We start from the raw sequence: 19308 nt of genomic DNA on the forward strand, positions 1-19308 counted from the left end.
AAACTCTGACATTTTGCTTCGCCCTGAAAAACAAGAATTTTCGAGCTTGCGCTTACGTTGATTTTTGTGTACAGTTACGTTACGTACAGTAAATTATAGTAGCAATTAATAAAGTCAACAAGTTTAATTCAGCGTACTATAATAATTGATAAAAAATAACAGTAAAAAATCAACGCCTAAGAATTAAACCAGTTTATATAACAAATAAGTAGGTACTAGAGCATTACATTATAAATTTTTATGATATGTCATTTTGATTGGTTAATTAAAATATTCATTTATATCAAAATCTATTGATGAATATTTATTTCAAGAATAAGTAAATACATTAAAGCCCTTTATATTGCTAAATATAATTATTTGCTAGTTAGATAAAAAATCAAAGGTGAAAGGACTATTTCAATATCAATAATTGTCGCGCGCAGATTTACAAGAAAAAGCATCTCAAAATATTAAGCATTCAGGGTAACCTTACCTAGTATTTTTTAAAATCTTTTTTATATCACCTATTTACATGCTTCAGAAATGTTTATTTTAATTCTTGTCAATAAATATTTTTGAGTTTGTAAAGTTTGTTGGGGATTAGAGGGGGGAAATCCTACGTAATCAAACTATGCCATGAGGATTTTATTTATTACAATCTACATTTGATAAAAGACATCAAAATAGGCATTCCTGAAGATTTAAAAAATCCAAACATGGAAACATAATAAATAACAAAATAATACGCTAAACTTTCTACAGTCCGGATGAATATAGTTGAGATAACTGGCTTCGGTGGCCAGTTTGTCAGGTTCCTAGCTGGTTGCTGGCTCCAGGAGTCCCAGGTTTCAGGTCAACAGGATTAGACAATGGTGCCAGAAGCAATGTCTTTCACTACGGGCTCATCAAGGGCAGGAATTCTAAAAAATATATATCATATCAACTCACTTAATTAAAAGAAAGGGAAGGTTGCGTGATAATGATCTAAGAGAAAACTAGTGATATTTTATAATGTGTAAAACTTATTTGATAGTAATGTGCAACAGAGACAAAATGTATTGGTTTCCTGCATCTTCATTTCGTAGGTATTAAGTAGTATTTGTTTAGAACAAAGATACATTTTTCCTTGTAGTAATTTTATTTAAACTTCTACAAAAAGATTCTTAAACAAGGATGACAACATCCATAAAAGCGAAGCTCTGAAACGGTAAGACAAACGGACATTAACACTTGTATAATGTCAGAACTGAATAATCAGAATGCGAATGTATAAGAGTCAAAGCAAAATTGTAAGTAAATTTGTTGAAAAACTTGATACAGGATAATGTTTATAGACATACTTACATTTTTAGGACTTGATTATAGAGTTGCTTCGCTTACAATATTGTACTTTGTTGTCTCAGGAATCAGTATACCAAAAATCAGACCAATCGGATAATTAGGTCAAATACAAATTTGTTGTTAAAAATGTAAAAAAAAATCAACATGTTTAAAATGGACGTACGGACATTCTGGTAATGATTATAGAGTTGCTACGCTTTTTTAACTCGTACCTAACTATTAGTGGAATCACCATGCAAAATTTGAAATCGATAGGACAATTCTAACATGCCTAAATTAACGAAAAAAGCTATTTAAAAAAGTAAAAAAAATCAACATGTTTAAAATGGACGTGCGGACATTTTCGTAATGATTATAGAGTTGCTACGCTTTCTAAATCGTACCTAACTACTACAGGAATCACCATGCAAAATTTGAAATCGATAGGACAATTCTAACATGTCTAAATTAACGAAAAAAGCTATCCGTTACGGACGGACCGACCCTAATTATAGAAAAGCTTCGCTTTTAAAAATCCCAAAAATAACCTGGCAATCTTGAGAAACTTTCTGGCTGAATACTTTGAGAATACAGTGTTGAGCTTAGCTGTGGGGGCAGCTATTAATACAGCAGCAAGCTTCTGCATGGTGCCGTACAGATCACTCAACTCGTACCTGAGATTAATATAAAGTACAAATAAAGAAAATCAGAATTAGAGTATCAAGTTAAAAATACAGAAATAAAGTTGTATACCCCCCACAATTACTGCTCCACTATAAAACGATGTAACTAAACTTACTGTGTGTAGTATTTTAGAGATGGGGTCCATACCTCAGTCATGCTTGTTAGTCCTAAAATTTAAAAATGACAGTGAATTGTGAAATATTATGAAAATAAATGATTCTAACTGCAAACTAATATAAAAGCAAACTTCGATATAAAAATGAATAACTTTTCCAATAGATATGAATTGAATCATTTTTATTTTTGCTGAATTTAACCGTTTTACAGCCTTACATTTCATACATTTCCTGGTTTCTTGACCCGGACCTTCAACCCCTTTTGGACAATATAAACAGGATCATTTCTATTAGATTTACTATCTACGGAAAACTTTATATAAGGCGATAAATATACATTATTTTAAAATACAAAAATCAATAATTTAACATGAATTTTTTCTGACGAAAAAAATGATCTTAGCATACCTGGCTCCAGAATCCTAATGGCAAGGGCCAGAGCGCTGGCAGCAAGCCTGCTTGGAGGCTCGGCAACCAGACTGTAATCTGTAAGGCTAAGCTCCATAATATATTTAGCTAGAGTATGAGTCACAGCCTCGACCTCTCCTGCCTTGCTAGCACGTCTAAAAAAAATTTTATTATCTACCAAGTAATTTGAAAGATATCTTGCAATTTAATTACATTTTATTCGTAAGAATCACAAGGAAAACTCTAATTTAAGAGGTGCCTAAATGTGTAAAAACCATTGCTATGTCAAGTATCTTATAGTTTTCTTGAAATTGCGAATCACAAAGTCATAAAAAGCACATTTTAAAATTCTCAAAAATCAATGTATAAGACTATTTTTTTAAAAAGAAAATCATTTTCTTCATTAGCGACAATAAAATGAAATTTAACAAATAAAACATTGACAATTTCCTAAAGAGCATTACTCTTTTTCATAGTTAAGTTATCCATCTGAAGGATAGTATGACAATACAAACGGGCCTGACATACCTGAGGAAATGAAGTGGCAAAGGTCTGCCCAGGTTGAATTTCAGAGACTTGATGACTTTGAGTTCCATCTCCATGATTTGCTTGTCTGTGTACGCTTTGTCAGTGATGTATACAAAGTCTTTCACCTAAACAATAAAAAGTTAAATCAGAATCAAATAACAGTTATCACTAAAATTTTTAAGGTGATAAAATGTGAAGGCAAGTCTTACCTCAGGGGCATATATTTCCTCGTATTTTGAAGCAATTAGCATAGCTGTTACTCCAACCAGCTGAAGAGTATTTCGGGAAATGCTGGTAACCTCGCTCATCAAAAATCTTAAATAAAGGTTAATACCTATCAAAATTTTAACAAGAAACAAAATTCAATAAATAAAAAGTAAAAGGCGTAGGTATCTGAATACCTAATATTTTGCATCATTTTATACCTGTCTAATATGGCAACGGCTGTGTAAACAGTCTCTGGCAAAAGTTTGAACTGCATGTGAACTCCTATCAACCAATCAACTAGTACACTTCTCATCTTTGGCAGAATAACCTGAACATAAAGTGAAAAAATCATTACCTTAAAAATCAGTCATAGGGAAAAATTACCACCCCACAATAAAGCTTTTTGTACCTGTATGAACCATTTTTGTCCCAAAAAGATGAATTTACATCCTGTTCAGTAATAAGTTTAAAAGTTTAACCTGTTGTCCTGCAAGATAATCAGTGTTGACATTCTGGTTTCTCTCTAGGAACCTGAGGTACTTGTAGATGTCCATCACGTATTCAACAACAAGCTGAGGATTGTCAGCGTCCTCCTGTAAAACGTGATAGTTAACTATGGGTATGAATTATAAAATAAACTAGAAATTCATATGTAATGTAGGTATTAAGAAAAGAACTGAATATAAAGAGTGAAACTTCAATTTTGGTAATTATACTTACTTTGTCGATGTCGACAATGTGTTCTTGTTCCATTTCCTGATCAATATCCAACTTGGAGGTCTCCATCTGTTCAACCTCATTCTGCTTAGGTGCCTAAGCATATTAATTACGATTGGTTGAAATCAAATATCGAGAAAAGGGATACGGAATGAAATATTCACAATTTGGTTACAAGCTTTGGAAGGTAACAAAGTTAAAATAATATAGAAGGAATTTATTTACGTACATAATCAAAAAAGTTCTTACAATCTGTCCATATCCCGGAAGAGGAAAACATAAGTGTACAAACCTCGATTTCCTTTTCGCGGATAACTCTTGTAGGCTTGGTGAATGCTGGCTTCTGGGCAGGTTTACCACCCTTGTTCTCTGACAAGCTGACACTTCTTGCCTGCTATAAATAAATTAAAATATTAAATGTTTTCTTATTTATTCTACCAACCTAGGGTGTATATTTACCATACTACTAGCCAAGAAGAAAATCTAATTTCTCAAACTATGTATGGAAATTATTAAGCAAAGTAATAAAAAACAAAATATAATCTAAATTAAGCAAAGCACATTATTGCCGTGTCTCCCTCCCTGAAAAAGGAAGAATTCGTCTACAGAAACCTTTGCACACAAAAATTCCTTTGAAAAATCATTTAGTCGGCTCCCCTAATAATAATAATATGTACATACATATCTAAAGATAATATTTGAATACCTTATTTCTAACATCCCCCAGGGCTGCTCTGGCAGCTTTGGCCTGGTTAGGGGCTACATATCTTTTGCCCGCAAGGTTGGGGTTCTCCATTCCGGTCATGTTCTCCATGTCTGAGACAGTTGTGGCTCTGGCTCTCAACGCCATCGTGTATTTATTACTAAAATGATTAGGTACGAATGAGAAACAAACTTTTGAAAGTAAGTTACCATTAAAAACTTTTTAAATTATATAAGAAAAATTAAAATCAATTAACTTAAAACTAAGGAAAATTCAATACCTATTTTACCAGAAAAAGAAAAGTTAACATTATATTAGATCCTGGTACTAAAAGCTTTAACGAAGTCGAAAAAATACTAAAAATTAACATCAAAATGCAATAAATGAGTTAACAATGTTACAAATATGATATTACATTGAAAATAGTTTACCTGTATAAAATGTGTCACAAATAATCACTAATATAGGTCAATTTTTAATCTAAAAAAAAATAAAAATCAATTTATATCACTATTTATTTCAAAATCACATTCATAAGTAAAAAGATGTAAAATTTTGCTACAAAATAATTAAAAGTATTGATTTTAATAAAATTCCGTATAATATAAAAAAGAATTGGCGTTTAAAATAGCACATTTAAAATTTTAAAATGAACAGATTTCAGCTGATATTTGGAAAGAACGCTTAGAAAATTTAAATCTCCCTCTCCCAGCGCATCTGCTTGTTACGCCGTCTCCTATTGGTTGATAGCTCAAGCTAGCCTGCTCTCATTGGTTGATATTTTAAACATATGATTCTAGTGACCAATCACGCTTTGTTGTGAGGTTTAAACTGTCGTCTTCTGTAATTGGTCTTTTCATGAACAAAAGGAATTGTTTAGACCAATAGCAGCGCAAATAAGGATTTTATTGCTTCAATTATTTTTCAGCAAAACTAAATACAGAAAATTTGACAAAATATTTGCAATTTTACTACAGTTTGCGAAATTTTAATTAAAAATTTCTTAATTATTGACGAACTTAACGTTAAAAAGTCAATTTACCTTTAGGTATTATTTATATTTTCTGTCAAACTTTAATGAAAGATAATGAGAATTTAGGAAGAGATTAAAGGATTAAAAACAGTTATTTTATAAAATTATGAAGAAAAGTAAAACACTACCTTCTAACTCTCTGAACTAATAATCAATATTTCGGTTGATTTTGTTTAATAAAGTTCGTAGATTTTTGTCGTCTTTTTCGAAGATTATTTTTTAATTTGTTAGGTAATTATAATTCAAATCAACTTTTTAATTAAATTTTAATCTTTTTCTGGATAAAAGACTTCTAACTAGCAGGCGAGAAAATCGCATTTTCCCCATTGCATCACGGACAGGCTGGAGACAAAGAAAGTAAATTATGAAGTAATGAAAAGACCACTCAGGTCCGTAACGTGTACAATTTTCCAGACAATATACATCCATATTCTGATTACATTTTATATGATATTATATTTGGTTATTTGAGTTCGTTCGTACATTTACCTATTTTTAAAGCTTTGCATTAATTGATATTGTCATCCTAGTTTAAAGAGTTTTGTTTTCTAAGCTTATCATTCAACAATAGGAAACCGTTTAAAATGGCTTGATAATATATTTATTATTTAAATTGTCTCTAATTCAATATAGTGCCCGTTGTTTCTACTTTCACATCTCTGTGCAATGATGATGATAATTATTTTGTCAAGAGATGTGTCATTAAATGTTACTTCAGAAAGAGAGGGGCAATGGACTTCCCTACAACTTTGATCATAATTGCCCCCAAACTTTGAAAAAAAGATCTGCCAATGGATGTCCAAAACTTTTGAGATAAGGTTATACAATATACATTCTGCTTAGGTTGTACTAATTTGCAGCGTCAAAAAAATTTCCACTATTTATCTTTACTAGCCGCTTCGCCCCTAGCCTCTAGGGGCTTTGCCCCAAGAGGTGAAATTCGTAAAAGGACCAAGGAAATCTCCTGCAAAAAAATAAAAAAGGGCCAAGGAAATCTTCTGCAATAAAAAAAAATGGGGGGGGGATTTTTTTTTTTTGGGGGGGGGGCTTAGGGTGTCCCACCCTCCAAGAAAATAGCTTAAAACCACCACAGGACCAGTAGGTATAATCCCTGAAAAGTAGAGCCCAATCGGTTCAGCGGTTACTGAGATCTTAAGCTTCAGACAGACAGACGGATAGACATCAAGCTACTTTGTATTATAGATAAGGAGTATGTATTTATCATACTTTAGGAACTGCACTAATTTATTGTCAATTGAACTATCCCTCTATCTCTGGTTAAATAAATGTTTAAATGGTTAAACTTGAGAAAAAATAATTTTCAGGGGTGATTTCTTGGAGCGTAGAGGTAAACCTGTCCCCCCCTCCCCCCCCCCCCCAAAGAAAAAAATATTCATGAACATTCTATTATATTACTAGCTTTACTGTAAAGGAGAATCGCATCAGTCCACCATCTAGCGAAATCCTTGGGTACAAACACACAGATAGACTTCATGTTGCTTTTATTATTATCAGTGAAGAATTCAAACTACTACAGACGCTAAAGCACACGGTACTGAATATAATACAAAAATTTAATAAATTACCTTTTACTTTAAGATCTTTACTTTGTTAAAAACTTATTATATTTGAATTTAAGTCTTTAAAAGAAAATGTATTGTTTTTAGTAGCAAAACTACTCCAAAAGTCGCTTTAGTGTTAATTTCTCATGTTTTAACTGAATTATATTCTAAAACATCGCTAATTTGATTTTTGATAAGTGTTGTTTAAGTTGAAATTGCAAAATAATGATATTTCAATATACTATTAAAATGACAACAATATAATAAAACACATAGTTATAATGGAAGCTAATCTTTATTGCAACAAATATCTATAGTCAACACATTTAAAAGCAACTAGAATGCACAAAAGTTAATTTCTATGTCCACTACATCAAGCTATGAACACCATTACGGTTTTCCTTCATAGCCATCATCAATAGAATCATTACAATAATATCAAAGCTTCAGCAAATTTTGATATGTAAATAATTATAATATAAGGTACATTTAATAATATCTTTGTAGATTTTATTTCGGTTGATAATGCGAGCAGGAGTTTGGTTCAAATTTTGGGACGGTTTCGTTCAGTTTACTTTCTTTTCAGTTTTCTGATGAGGTTGTCAATGTCTGGGACAATCTTCATGGGGTCCAGGGATTCATCATAGCGACGGATTGGTGTTCCGTCATGGTCAACCAAGAACTTCTCAAAATTCCACCTAAATAAGAGATAACAGTTACATGAATCATAATGTCAAGTCTGAAATCAATAAGACAATTCTAACATGCCTAGATCTGTTTGTTACGGACGGACAGATCGACTCAAAAAGAAGAAAAGCTATTTTAAAAACTATAAACTTTTAAAATTAATTAGCCATAACAAAATCTATAAACAAGGATGACAACATTAATTAGGGGAATAGTTAAGAATAGAAGACAAGATCAAATAAAAAAAACAATCTTATATTTTTAAATCTAACATAGTATTAAGGACAGACAGACAGTCAATGTAAATTATATAGTAGCGGTTCAGACAATCTTCACAACACTGCATTTATCATGTATCGTTACAGACGGATAGATAGTGGACATGGTAAACTGTAGGATAGCTTCTCTATAATTTATAGGGGGGTAGAGAACATATATTACACTGATATCCAAAGTTTAATAAACACGTTGGCTAAAAAACTTTGGACACTCTTTAAAAAATTTGATTCGCCGGTTCCATAACAGTAGTGTCGAAACTATTCAACCATTAATTCTAATCTATAGAAGAGGACAATTTTTTAATCATTTGGGATGTGTAGTGTATCATTTTATTGTCTATTTTCTTAATTAATTAGCGATTATCTAACCTGATATCATTTCCGTGGAATGGTTCATAGTAATACTTTTTGGTATCGCTGAATTCTTGCCTTGGAGGATCACAACGACTCTAAAATAATGTTCATTTTTTATTTTAAATTCTTTTTCAATTATTTTTTAAAAATTGAATTAAAATATCATACATTAAAGTGGCGTGCGTGCGGACATAGGTTTTCTTTCTTATTCTCCTTATTTGAAACATTGTCAAAGTTTGTTGCTATGTACGTGACCCCCTTTACACTTTGTCTTCGAAACCAAATTTTGTAATATTAAAACTACCATATTACAAATTCTCTAAATTGCCATAAAACAAACTAAATTACCTTCAAGAAAGTGTAGATGGGATTTTGGCTTTTGCCGTTGACATCAGTTTTTTCAAACATGTCAAAGTTTGGTACAAACCCATCTCCAGGTCTAAAATTGAAAAAAAAATATTTGTTATTGATTTAAATAATCCAGTGACATGGATTTGATATGGTACAATATTTGCCTACAAAATAAATCATCTCAATAAATAACAGATCCTTAATGTTACTAAATTTTCTTAATGATAACAGCTACATTTATATCCTTAGTGATATGCAATAAAACAGTAAAGAATACATTATTTTCATTAATGATACTAGTATAGTTGCCCGAGCCCTTTAGAGTGTGTGAAGCAGACGCTAAAATATCAACCTTCCCTAAAAAACCAACAGTCCGACATTGACAGGATATTTTAATTCAGGCACAAATTCATGTAATACAACATATTTTATATATGGTAGTTTTACATAACATTGTATCAGATGTAATTGTCAGAAAAATGGTCATTTATGATAAACATTTAAAACTGTAATTATATCAAATAAAACTTTTGTTTCTTTTAATTAGCATTGCCTAATGGAATTTTTTTAGCCCCTAACATTAAATTTATTAGAAGAGTATAATTGCTCTACTTGCAAAAAAATAGAATTTGCCAGATAATTCCAATGCATTAACAGAGGCTTGAAAATTCCAGTTTTAAATAGAAAGTTTTTTTTTCAAATGATGTCTCTAGCTATGTAGCGCAGCTGTAACATAATACCTAAAATTCTGATAACAATAGATAGTTGAAAGATATTTCATTTAATTTAATCTTCTTTAACCTCTCCTTAAACAAAAAAGATATATTTATCTATGTTAGACAATAATGTTATAGAGTAGCTTAGTTGCAAAAGAAAGCAATTAGCAACTCTATACTAGTTCAATTACCTGATGTATTTTAAAACCGCATAGATTTCACTAGCGTTAGCGCCGGGCTCCTAAAAATTTTTTTATTATTTTTAAATTCTATTGATAAAAAAAATGATGTTTAATCCAAGGTTTTTTTAAGTTGTATAATTGCGTGATTTACTTTTTAAATCTACAGAAATTAGAAAGCATGAAAAAAATACTTTGTCTAGAAAAAAAAACATTTTTTTTGTCACAATAAAATTTATTTCAATTTTTATTGGTCTTAGGTGCAGGTTAATTTCTAGCTGTAATTAGTCAATTTTTTTCTTATAGTTATAAAAAGAAATTGCGTCTAAGTTTTAATGGCTATACTCAAAAAACGCCTATCTCAGAAAACGCCTATCTCAAAAAACGCCTATCTCAGAAAACGCCTATCTCAAAAAACGCCCATCTCAGAATTCGCCTATCTCAAAAAACGCCTTTTTCATAAAATGCCTACTACATTTTTAAAAATTATCTTGTAGTGAAACATGTAAGTCTAAGAAAGTATTGTGAATATTGTACAATACGTACATTATAAATCTTCTTATTGAAATATCTATCCCTGAAGTATAATGTCACTCTTGTACATTCCTTAGGCACTTTTTTTTGTAAGCCTTTTGAGTAACAACATACTAAAGGTTTGCTTTTTGAAATGAATATCAAAAACTGTTACCTAGTCAATTCATCTTTTATTTTTTTTTTTTTATATATCTACTGCAAACAACCCAGTTTACTTTTCAGTTATTACAATAAGATGAACAACTATGAGCTCTATTAAAAAATACTTTTTATTTATTTTCTTTATTATTTGACCTAATATCTTGAATTAACAGAATATCAGGTTGAAATGTTGTAAATATGACTAAAGCTAGTAAATTTGTTAAGAGATAATCATAAAGATGTTGTGGAATTTTGGTTGGGTGAATTTCAAAATGGGGTTGTGAAATTTGGGTAGAGTGTAAGGAAGGGATAAATAGTTTGGAAAACTAGTTTTTATTATGCTTGAAAGAAATTTTAGATTTATGTTATATAATTATTAAAATACACAAATAATATATAAAATATTTATTGAGTATGATATGCTTTAAACTTATCAGAATTAGATAGCTGTTCCTCAAAATAAAAAAAAATAGTTTAGAATACCTAATTATTATAAATTATAAAGCAATTTAACATTTTTTTTAGATTCTACTTTCCATAGTTGATGAATTTTGGGGGAAAAATAGGGTGAGGTTATTTTAATGTCTTATCCCTATATTCCTTCTTATTCTCACCAGATTAAAAAATGATGTAATTTTAAATGAGCTTCAATAATTAAACTCTTTCCTTCAAAGAGTTCTCCCTCCAATAATTTTCTCCAATTTATTTAAACTATCCCTTTTTTTCTAAATATAGCAGCTACTCTTTAGTTTACCATTTTATCCATCTTTGTACATAGTTTATAAAATGGTTGATTTGGTAACTATTTATTTGTGTTTTAAATAAGAGATCATGAATGACAAGTATTGTATTATTCTTTTTAATACTATTTATAAATTAGGCTTTATTTTTAAAAATGTAGTGGGCATTTTATGAAAAAGCCGTTTTTTGAGATAGGCGTTTTCTGAGATAGGCGTTTTTTGAGATAGGCGTTTTCTGAGATGGGCGTTTTTTGAGATAGGCGTTTTCTGAGATAGGCGTTTTTTGAGATGACCCGTTTTAATGCATTGACATCTACGACATTTTCAAAATTAGATGAGCAACTGCAGCTGTCAGTCCTAGAATTTCTACAAAGGCTTAACATACAAAATTCACCAAAATATAATAATTTGTTACCTGGCGCAAAAATTGGTTGCATGGGAACCCTAGAATTTGAAAGGGTTCGTCCTGGTACTTCTCCATAAGTGCATTCAAGGAGTAGTACTGGGGGGTGTAACCTCAGAAGGAGGCCAGGTTCACCACCAGGGAGATGTTGCCCTACACCATCATTCTTGTGTTAATCAATGCTATAATAGAATGGAAAAATATACCAAACAAAAAGAAACTACATGCAGTATTGTATAGATAAGACAAATCATTTTTTGTGTAATGTCAAATTAAAGTTTTTTGTCCCTCCCTTTCTTGAAAAAAGTATGAAAATTTGGTGGATTAAAAAAACAGTTGTTTTAATGATAAATCAATATTTTATATCCTTTTTTAGAACTAAAAACAGTGTTTTATTTTATTTTACGTTATAACAAAGCAGGGGCTTTTTATTTTGGGGGGGGTAAAATGGCGCGCGAAGCGCGCCGCAAATTTTTTATACCCCCCCCCAAAATTTTTACCCCGGGGGTAAAATTTGCTTGGGGGGGGTAATTACCCCCCCTGAAATCTGTTGGCAGGGGTAAATTTAGTTTACCCCCCCCCCAAAATTTACCCCCGGGGTAAAATTTTTGGGGGGGGTAATTTAAATTTTATTAAATATATAGTATTAAAAATGCGCAAAAATTTTTTTTATTAGAGATTTTTTATTATAGGGGGGGGGATTTACCCCCCCAAAATTGTTTGGGGGGGGTAAATACCCCCTCCTAAATGGTTGGGGGTGCCTACGGCACCCCCACGGTAGGGGTAAATTTTGAATGGGGGGGGCACCCACAAAATCGTTTGGGGGGGGGTAATCGCCCCATTACCCCCCCCCTTGGACGCCTATGTAACAAAGGTTCTAATATAGATTACCCGCATATTTACAGAGAAAGAAATCATTTGTATCTATATAAAGAGAGGTATCAATATTCTGAAAGACTAAAACAATTGGCAGATCAACTAAATAAATATATTTTGGTCAAATCAGCAAATCATGAAAAAATATTACTCTACAAAAAGAAAATTTAAGCTTGGACCACCAAAAAATTTGTTTTATTTTTTTTTTTTGGGGGGGGGGGGGTTTACGTTTCTGCTCTAAAATTTGATGAACACAATGCCTGGTAGTTGGAAAGAGAAATATTGTTCTCCTTCTCAATATCTAATGAACTATACTTGTATAAATTATCTGTGTTGTCAATCCTAAAACATCAAAATTAATATGATATTTAAAAGCAAAGGGCTTCTATTTTGATTCCATCAAGTTTTTATTATTAACATACAAACTTGTACATAATGATTTATTAGTTTATACATTCAAAATATTGTGAATTTGTAGTGACTCGTTACTACGTTATATTATTGTCCTCGTTATTTTTTTTATAAATTCGTAGAAAAGTAAAAAGTTTACAAACCTGCAATTTCTATAATTTTTCTCTGGAACTGAACTTGAATTATCATCTCCAAATGATTTGGAAATTCTGAAATTATGTAAAATTAAATTTTTATGTGTAATATTTCTAAGAAATAAATGACGGGATGTCGAAAATATGCAGCTAGAACCGATTCTATCTAATATATTTGTCGACAAAAATTATCAAAATTTTATGTTTAAAAATTTAAGACCATGTTTGATTTAAAAACCTCTAACTTAAATATTCTTAAAAGACGATAAATTGATACACGACCGGCCAACAAATTTGGTTGACAAAGTTTAATTGAGAAAAAAAAATTCTGGTCTAACCTTACATTTATGGGTGGAAAAAATTGAACCTTAATCATTTAACTTTTAAGCTGACCAATGGCACATCGAGGTTGGGGGTAAGGATCATTTTTACTTTAAATGTCTCTATCTCTCTACCAATAAATAGATTTTATTACCTTGTTTTAATTTCAATCATGCCATCGTGAATATCAACCTCGCTGATGTGTGGCACGCCCATCTGACCCAGGGCGGGCGTTAGTAACGTTAATAACGTCAAATACCGGCCCATCTTCCTAAACAAAACAGTTAGGTTAATTTAGAATTTTCTCCCCATCACTTTAAGTACCCCTAGGCGCTTTTAGGGGCGTAGCCGCTAGTATGATATAAAGTTTTATACAGAAAGAAATTTGCAATGCAATTAACTAAAAGTGAAGTGCATGTAATTTATGAATGGCAATTAAATCACTGAAAATTACGGTATTGGTAATTATGTTGGCGTTGTGCTTAAGTGCGCATTTCATATTTGGAAATTACAAAGTTTCAATTCATTTGCTTTGTTCACTTACAGTTTACTTTAAAAACGTTTTATTTATATTTCTTTATAAAATAAAAACGAAAATTTAGACCGCATAAAGTAAACATTTCAATGAATTAAATAGATGTCAGTAAATAGAATTTATTTCTCAATTTCAGCAGATTCTGATTGTTCCTAGAGAGGGAAGATGTAGCCAATACCTACCCATGCATCTTGTTTTATAGGGTGGCAGACAAACAGACTTACATGTACAATGTATAGAGTAGCTGCAGTAAATTTAAACTATTCAAAAATAATAATACGATTTTATCATGCCTTATGTATTAATGTAAATCACAAAAAAAATTAAAAGAATAGAAAGTGAGTAGAAAAAAGTAAGAAATTTCATTATAATTCCTATTTCTTTTAAAGAGTATATGTAAGATATTTAGATAATTATCACAAAAAACTATACATCCTGAAAAAATACTTTCAGTTGCACAAAGAAAATTTGTTTTTTTCCTCGTATGCTTTGATGTTTACCTTGTGAAGGTTGGACCGATACTAGCAGATCTACGCACAGTTTGCCTAGATCATCATTTCATTTCTGGATTTTAGAGCTGTTCAAAATTGGATGGGCAATCTTTTCCGCACAAGTAACAACAAAGAACATTAAATTTACCGCCATTCTTGATCATTTCATCAAAATTAATTTTTTATCCCAAGTTATTCTAGTTATTTTTTATTTCAAATCCGCTAGGAAAATAGATATAGAAATGGTTATATTGACATATAGGAAAACAGGTCGTGAATTTAGATTTCTAACATGTACCTCATTTATTGTTCCGTTAGTTTATCCAGTAGGAGGGGAAGGATGCTGGGAAGGATGTAATAATATATCAATTGCCAGGAATTCTAAATGCCAAAATATCAGTAATGCAACCATATCAAAATAGCTAACTTGATATTCAACATATTTGAATTATTTGGAATTGAGATTTTGGGATATGTGATATTAGCTGACGATTTTTTGTCCTTCGCGTTTTTTTTACCATTTTTTATGTGCGAAAGTGATGACACACCTTTAATTGTGGTGCATGGGAGGGAGGTACACAACAATGCCCCTCATGGTCACTTATACAACCATTATCAAATTATTGAAAAGGGGGGAGGGCGGAGCAATGCGGAGCTTTGGAGAGATTAAAAAGAGATGATTTTACAAAATAAAAAAGAGTGGTAAATTAAGGGGAGAGAGAGATTTTGTGGTTTATATTTGGGTGACTTGATGTTTATTTTTATAATTATATTTTATTTATGTAACTTAAATCAATATGAAATAAAAGGGAAAAAACACATTATCTAATAAAAATTCCAATTTAGTTTGTTAAAAAGGAGACAAAAAGTATCAAACCAAAGTACATGATTTAGAATTAAGGAGGAGCAATTATCTTGTTAAGGTAGATAGGGGGAAATGTTATTAATATGGCTATAGGTAAGAGGGAATTCCGAATTTATCAGGAATTACAAAGTTCATATCATAGATAAAGGAATATTTTAAAAATGTTTTCTCTTTATAAATATTTTCACATTATTGTTTTTATTAAGGATGAAATATCAGCCAACAAAGCACGAAAAAATATACATTCATAGATTATAGCATAACATAACCTTTGAATTTGAAAACACAATACATGCATATAAATCAAGTAACCTGTTTTCAAATTGACTAAAATGCATGATACTAGATAAGAACATAACAAATTCAATCAAAGTAAATAATTCTTTTTTCACAGATATAATTTCAACACTTTTAAAATTCCCTATATTTGTGTTAAATAGGCATATTTGCCTTGGGGAAGGATTAAATGGGTGGCATTGTTGTGGATTTTAGGGCAACACAAAAATCTTATTGTGAGTGTCGGATTAGTTGTTGTAATTATAAGATTTGGCTGATGAAACAACAAATATTCTATAATCTGTATTAGCACATTCTCTTTTTTTAAACTAATCTTTTTGGTAGATGACAATAAGCAATTTTTATTTTCAGAAAATACGCCTTTTCAGTGCACGAATTTTGCCCTGAAGTCTAAAATGCACTATTCAAGGCAAAAAACTAGCCATTCTCATAAATCAATATTATAAACCTGTAACAAGCAGTAAGTACAAAGTACAATTTTCATTGGTAAAAACAAATGCATATACCACGTTTACTGAATACCTAATTCTCTTCAGAATTCTTAGCCTTCGGGACAGTCCATTGCCAAACCTAACCTGCCCTTATCTGGTCTAGCTCAATTAATACTGTCCCATATTACAACAGATCTCAAACTTAAATGTTCAATAATAAATAAATTTTAGCTGTCGTGTAAAAACATATAATGTTGACCATTTATAAGGAACTAAAATGAGCACACAACCTGAAGGGGGGGAGAAAGGTGGAAGTAATCACGTATTTCGCGCTCACAATATTGACGTCAAAACATTAAACCCTTCCAAAGGCTTGATTTTATAGAAAAAGTATTAAGTTATCTCGTTTAAAATCTAATGACTATCAAAGATCTATGGCTTGTCTATAAATAGATAATTAAAACTAAAGGTTCTAAATTGGACCCTTTTTATTTTTAGCAAAAATTGAGTTTAAACTGAAAAAATATAAACAAGCCTTTATTTGCATATATATTTACTTTATTTGTATAACGTACAAAGTTTGAACAATTTAACATTTTGGCTCACTAGATTACATATTTAATATCAATGGATTTTTTGAAAAAGATTACAGAACTGATATGCTTTCTCTCAATTGTTTCAGGAATCACTATGCATATAGAAGGGAGGTATGATATTGTAGCACACTTGAGAAAAGGAACCTACCTAAAGCCTAAGTGTTTTTAATGTTAAAAACTTCTATAATTTTGCACCATACTTACTAGTATCTGGCTGAAAATCTCTTAGCAACACCACGAATTTTGCAACGATAACTAATTATGAAAAAAGTGTGTTGGCTCTAAAAGCCCTCAAGCAAATCAAAACGTGCTTTTTGCGATAATTTTCCTATTTAAATAAGTTTCTTTTTCTCTTGACGTTGATTGATCGATAAGAATTTTTTGTTGACTTCCCTAGAAATTTTCATTGGTTTATTAGCAAAACTAAAACAGCCTTGCTTTGCTGTTAATTGAGCTTTTTTAGGATAGCTTTAAATATTAGTTGATTAACAGATCTAAGTAGTAATAGGGTAGACCTAGACTTTTGTATACCCTCTTTGGCCAGCTTAAGATTTACATGTGACTTAAAAACTTTTACTCCTCCACCTTCCAAAATGACAACATTGGGGGATTTAAATGAAGTGTTTTATTATGCCCCCATCACCAGACTGTACGCCCTTGTTATAAATATCTAACAATTTTGCTTGCTGAGAAGAAGGGCCGGACTGAATTATACAGATGTGGAAGTATAGCCGTAATAAACATATCTTTTTCTCATTTTTGTTAAAATAAATATGGTTCAAAATATGACAAATAAAACCTAAATTTGACAAAATAGACATGAAATGAACAAACAAAGACTTTAAACAAACATGTAACTGTAACCGGCAGGGATATAGCTACTCAAGAAAAACTTGCTAAACAAAAACTGTTTCACCTGTCAAAATTTTTTTATCCCTCCAGTTGGCATATTCCAGACCATAAATATGTCAGCACAAAAAAGTTCACCTTATTTTACTATTTGCATGGTTTTTACCCTAATAACCAAGTTTTATATATGAATGGACAACTTTGTTAAAATTGTGTCTGTATATATGTATGCTTTATAAATCTAGGGTAATAAACAAGGTATCTATCTATAAAATAAAGTAGAACGATGTCTGTCTGTCTGAAGCTTAAGATCTCAGTAACCAATGAACTGATTGGGCTCTACTATTCAGGGTATATACCTACTAGTCCTGTGATGGTTTTAAGTTATTTTGCCCAAAAAGAAAAATATCCCCACCGAAAAAATAAAATTTAGTTAATTTTTAAAAACTAAAATTTAAAAATGGGGATGTCGACTATCCCCCACCCCAAAAAAATTCCCCCCCAATTTTTTTTTACTTTATAAAAAAAATCCAAAATACAAATAATTTCATTACCTCTTGGGGCATAGCCCCTAGAGGCTTGGGGCGAAACCACTAGTCTTATATAAAGGAACAATAAAGCGAATCTCAGCAAACTATATCGATTAGAAGCAAATGAATATAATCTTTACTGAACAGTAATATGTACATTAGCTTTATACACAGTAATTCATTCGTGCATCTTACTATTACTCATAGATTTAGATTTTATGATATTTGATGGCTTCTAGGCAATAGAGAATAACTGATTAATAACTAGAGAAATCCTGTTTATTAAAGACAATGTTTCACATTTATTAGTGATGGTACAAATTGTAATGAGATAGCAAAGGTTTATTTGAATTAAAGGAAAGTACTATTACAAATTAATAATGTTAGTTATAATTCGTTTTATATTGCCAATGCTTTAGCTTAAAACCTTATGTCAATAATGAATTTTGAAGAAAAAAAGATTTTGATAAAAGGCTGCAATATTAATTAAATTTGAATTATGTTCATACATTTTGCGTTTTGTTTAAAAGTAAGAATGTTATATAATTTGCTATGCCTCTCACATTGTGTTCTTGTTAATTTTTTTTGATAATTTCTTTATGCAAAAAAATTTTAAAATGTATTGGTGAAGCTAATTTTAGGTTAGGTTAAGTATGGTTAGGAGAACCCTGTAGGGTTTAAACCCACTAGTAGCAATTAGTGGAATTGCACCCATTTCTTAATATTATAGATGTGATTTAATCAATAGCATATTTTCTTGAAACCTATCCTAAGAAAGCAATTATAGATTTTTAAATGTATGATAGGTTCTTCAAATTTCATCAAAATTCTTTAAAAATTCAGATTTTGTTGATAGATTTTCCCATGCCTTTGCATTTTATAATATTTTAAATTGTCAGGGAAATAGCAACTGAAATCATAACTTTGCTGCTTGATTAACATTGATTAGTATAAAAAAAAATCATTATGAAATTATATGATTTACTAAAGACAAAAGCAAATAATTGTTAGTTGAGTGTTCAAGCGTATCAACCACTAAATGTATCCTATAAAAGGGGTAATTCTGTGTATTAACATTTGTGGATGTACATCAATATATCGACAATTGTTTTATCCCTTTAGATGCCTGTGTAATATCCCAACACCAGACTTAACAAGTATGAGAAACCAACCAAGCATTTAGAAAGCATTTTATTAGGGAGGATTCAAAAAAAATAAAAATATAAATTATATAACAGCTTTTACAGCATTCATGAAAATAAAGACAATTAGAATCAAAAAAGAAAACTTAAAATGGAATTTTTACGTAGGATGATTGAGAAATAGGAA

The 19308-nt window shown here is 30.7% G+C and overlaps 2 protein-coding genes across 3 annotated transcripts; both read right to left on the bottom strand.

Moving 5' to 3' along the window:
* Nucleotides 1–23: 23 nt before the first annotated feature.
* LOC145313697 (G2/mitotic-specific cyclin-B-like) lies at nucleotides 24–5311 on the bottom strand. Its single transcript, XM_080153246.1, has 12 exons — nucleotides 5097–5311; nucleotides 4669–4825; nucleotides 4255–4356; nucleotides 3966–4058; nucleotides 3725–3838; nucleotides 3464–3573; nucleotides 3248–3353; nucleotides 3039–3163; nucleotides 2511–2665; nucleotides 2102–2153; nucleotides 1851–1976; nucleotides 24–902 (listed from the first exon to the last, which is right to left on the bottom strand). The coding sequence occupies exons 2-12, from the start codon at nucleotides 4810–4812 to the stop codon at nucleotides 845–847; spliced, it is 1185 nt and encodes a 394-aa protein (XP_080009372.1). The 5' UTR covers nucleotides 4813–4825; nucleotides 5097–5311; the 3' UTR covers nucleotides 24–844.
* A 2225-nt stretch (nucleotides 5312–7536) lies between these two features.
* On the bottom strand, nucleotides 7537–14499 carry LOC145313698 (glutathione peroxidase-like). Of its 2 annotated transcripts, none has more exons than XM_080153248.1 (9): nucleotides 14421–14499; nucleotides 13540–13656; nucleotides 13074–13139; nucleotides 12780–12861; nucleotides 11656–11796; nucleotides 9838–9887; nucleotides 8928–9018; nucleotides 8595–8674; nucleotides 7537–7958 (listed from the first exon to the last, which is right to left on the bottom strand). In XM_080153248.1, the coding sequence occupies exons 2-9, from the start codon at nucleotides 13650–13652 to the stop codon at nucleotides 7832–7834; spliced, it is 750 nt and encodes a 249-aa protein (XP_080009374.1). In that variant the 5' UTR covers nucleotides 13653–13656; nucleotides 14421–14499; the 3' UTR covers nucleotides 7537–7831. The 2 variants fall into 2 exon arrangements, with proteins under 2 accessions (XP_080009374.1, XP_080009373.1); XM_080153247.1 differs by having other exon boundaries at nucleotides 14353–14443.
* Nucleotides 14500–19308: the final 4809 nt, after the last annotated feature.

The sequence above is a fragment of the Acartia tonsa genome, chromosome 3 (genome assembly GCF_053477335.1).
Source record: "Acartia tonsa isolate MP-2025a chromosome 3, ASM5347733v1, whole genome shotgun sequence".
NCBI lineage: Eukaryota > Metazoa > Arthropoda > Copepoda > Calanoida > Acartiidae > Acartia > Acartia tonsa.

Bases quoted from the DNA above. Each gene is read 5' to 3' on its own strand.
- LOC145313697 (XM_080153246.1), bottom strand. From the start codon at position 4,812: ATGGCGTTGAGAGCCAGAGCCACAACTGTCTCAGACATGGAGAACATG. The intron at 3,574-3,724 runs GTTAAACTTTTA...CTTTATGTTCAG, and splicing joins ATTATCTTGCAGGACAACAG to GTTATTCTGCCAAAGATGAG. The intron at 1,977-2,101 runs GTAAGTTTAGTT...TATTAATCTCAG, and splicing joins TCTCTAAAATACTACACACA to GTACGAGTTGAGTGATCTGT.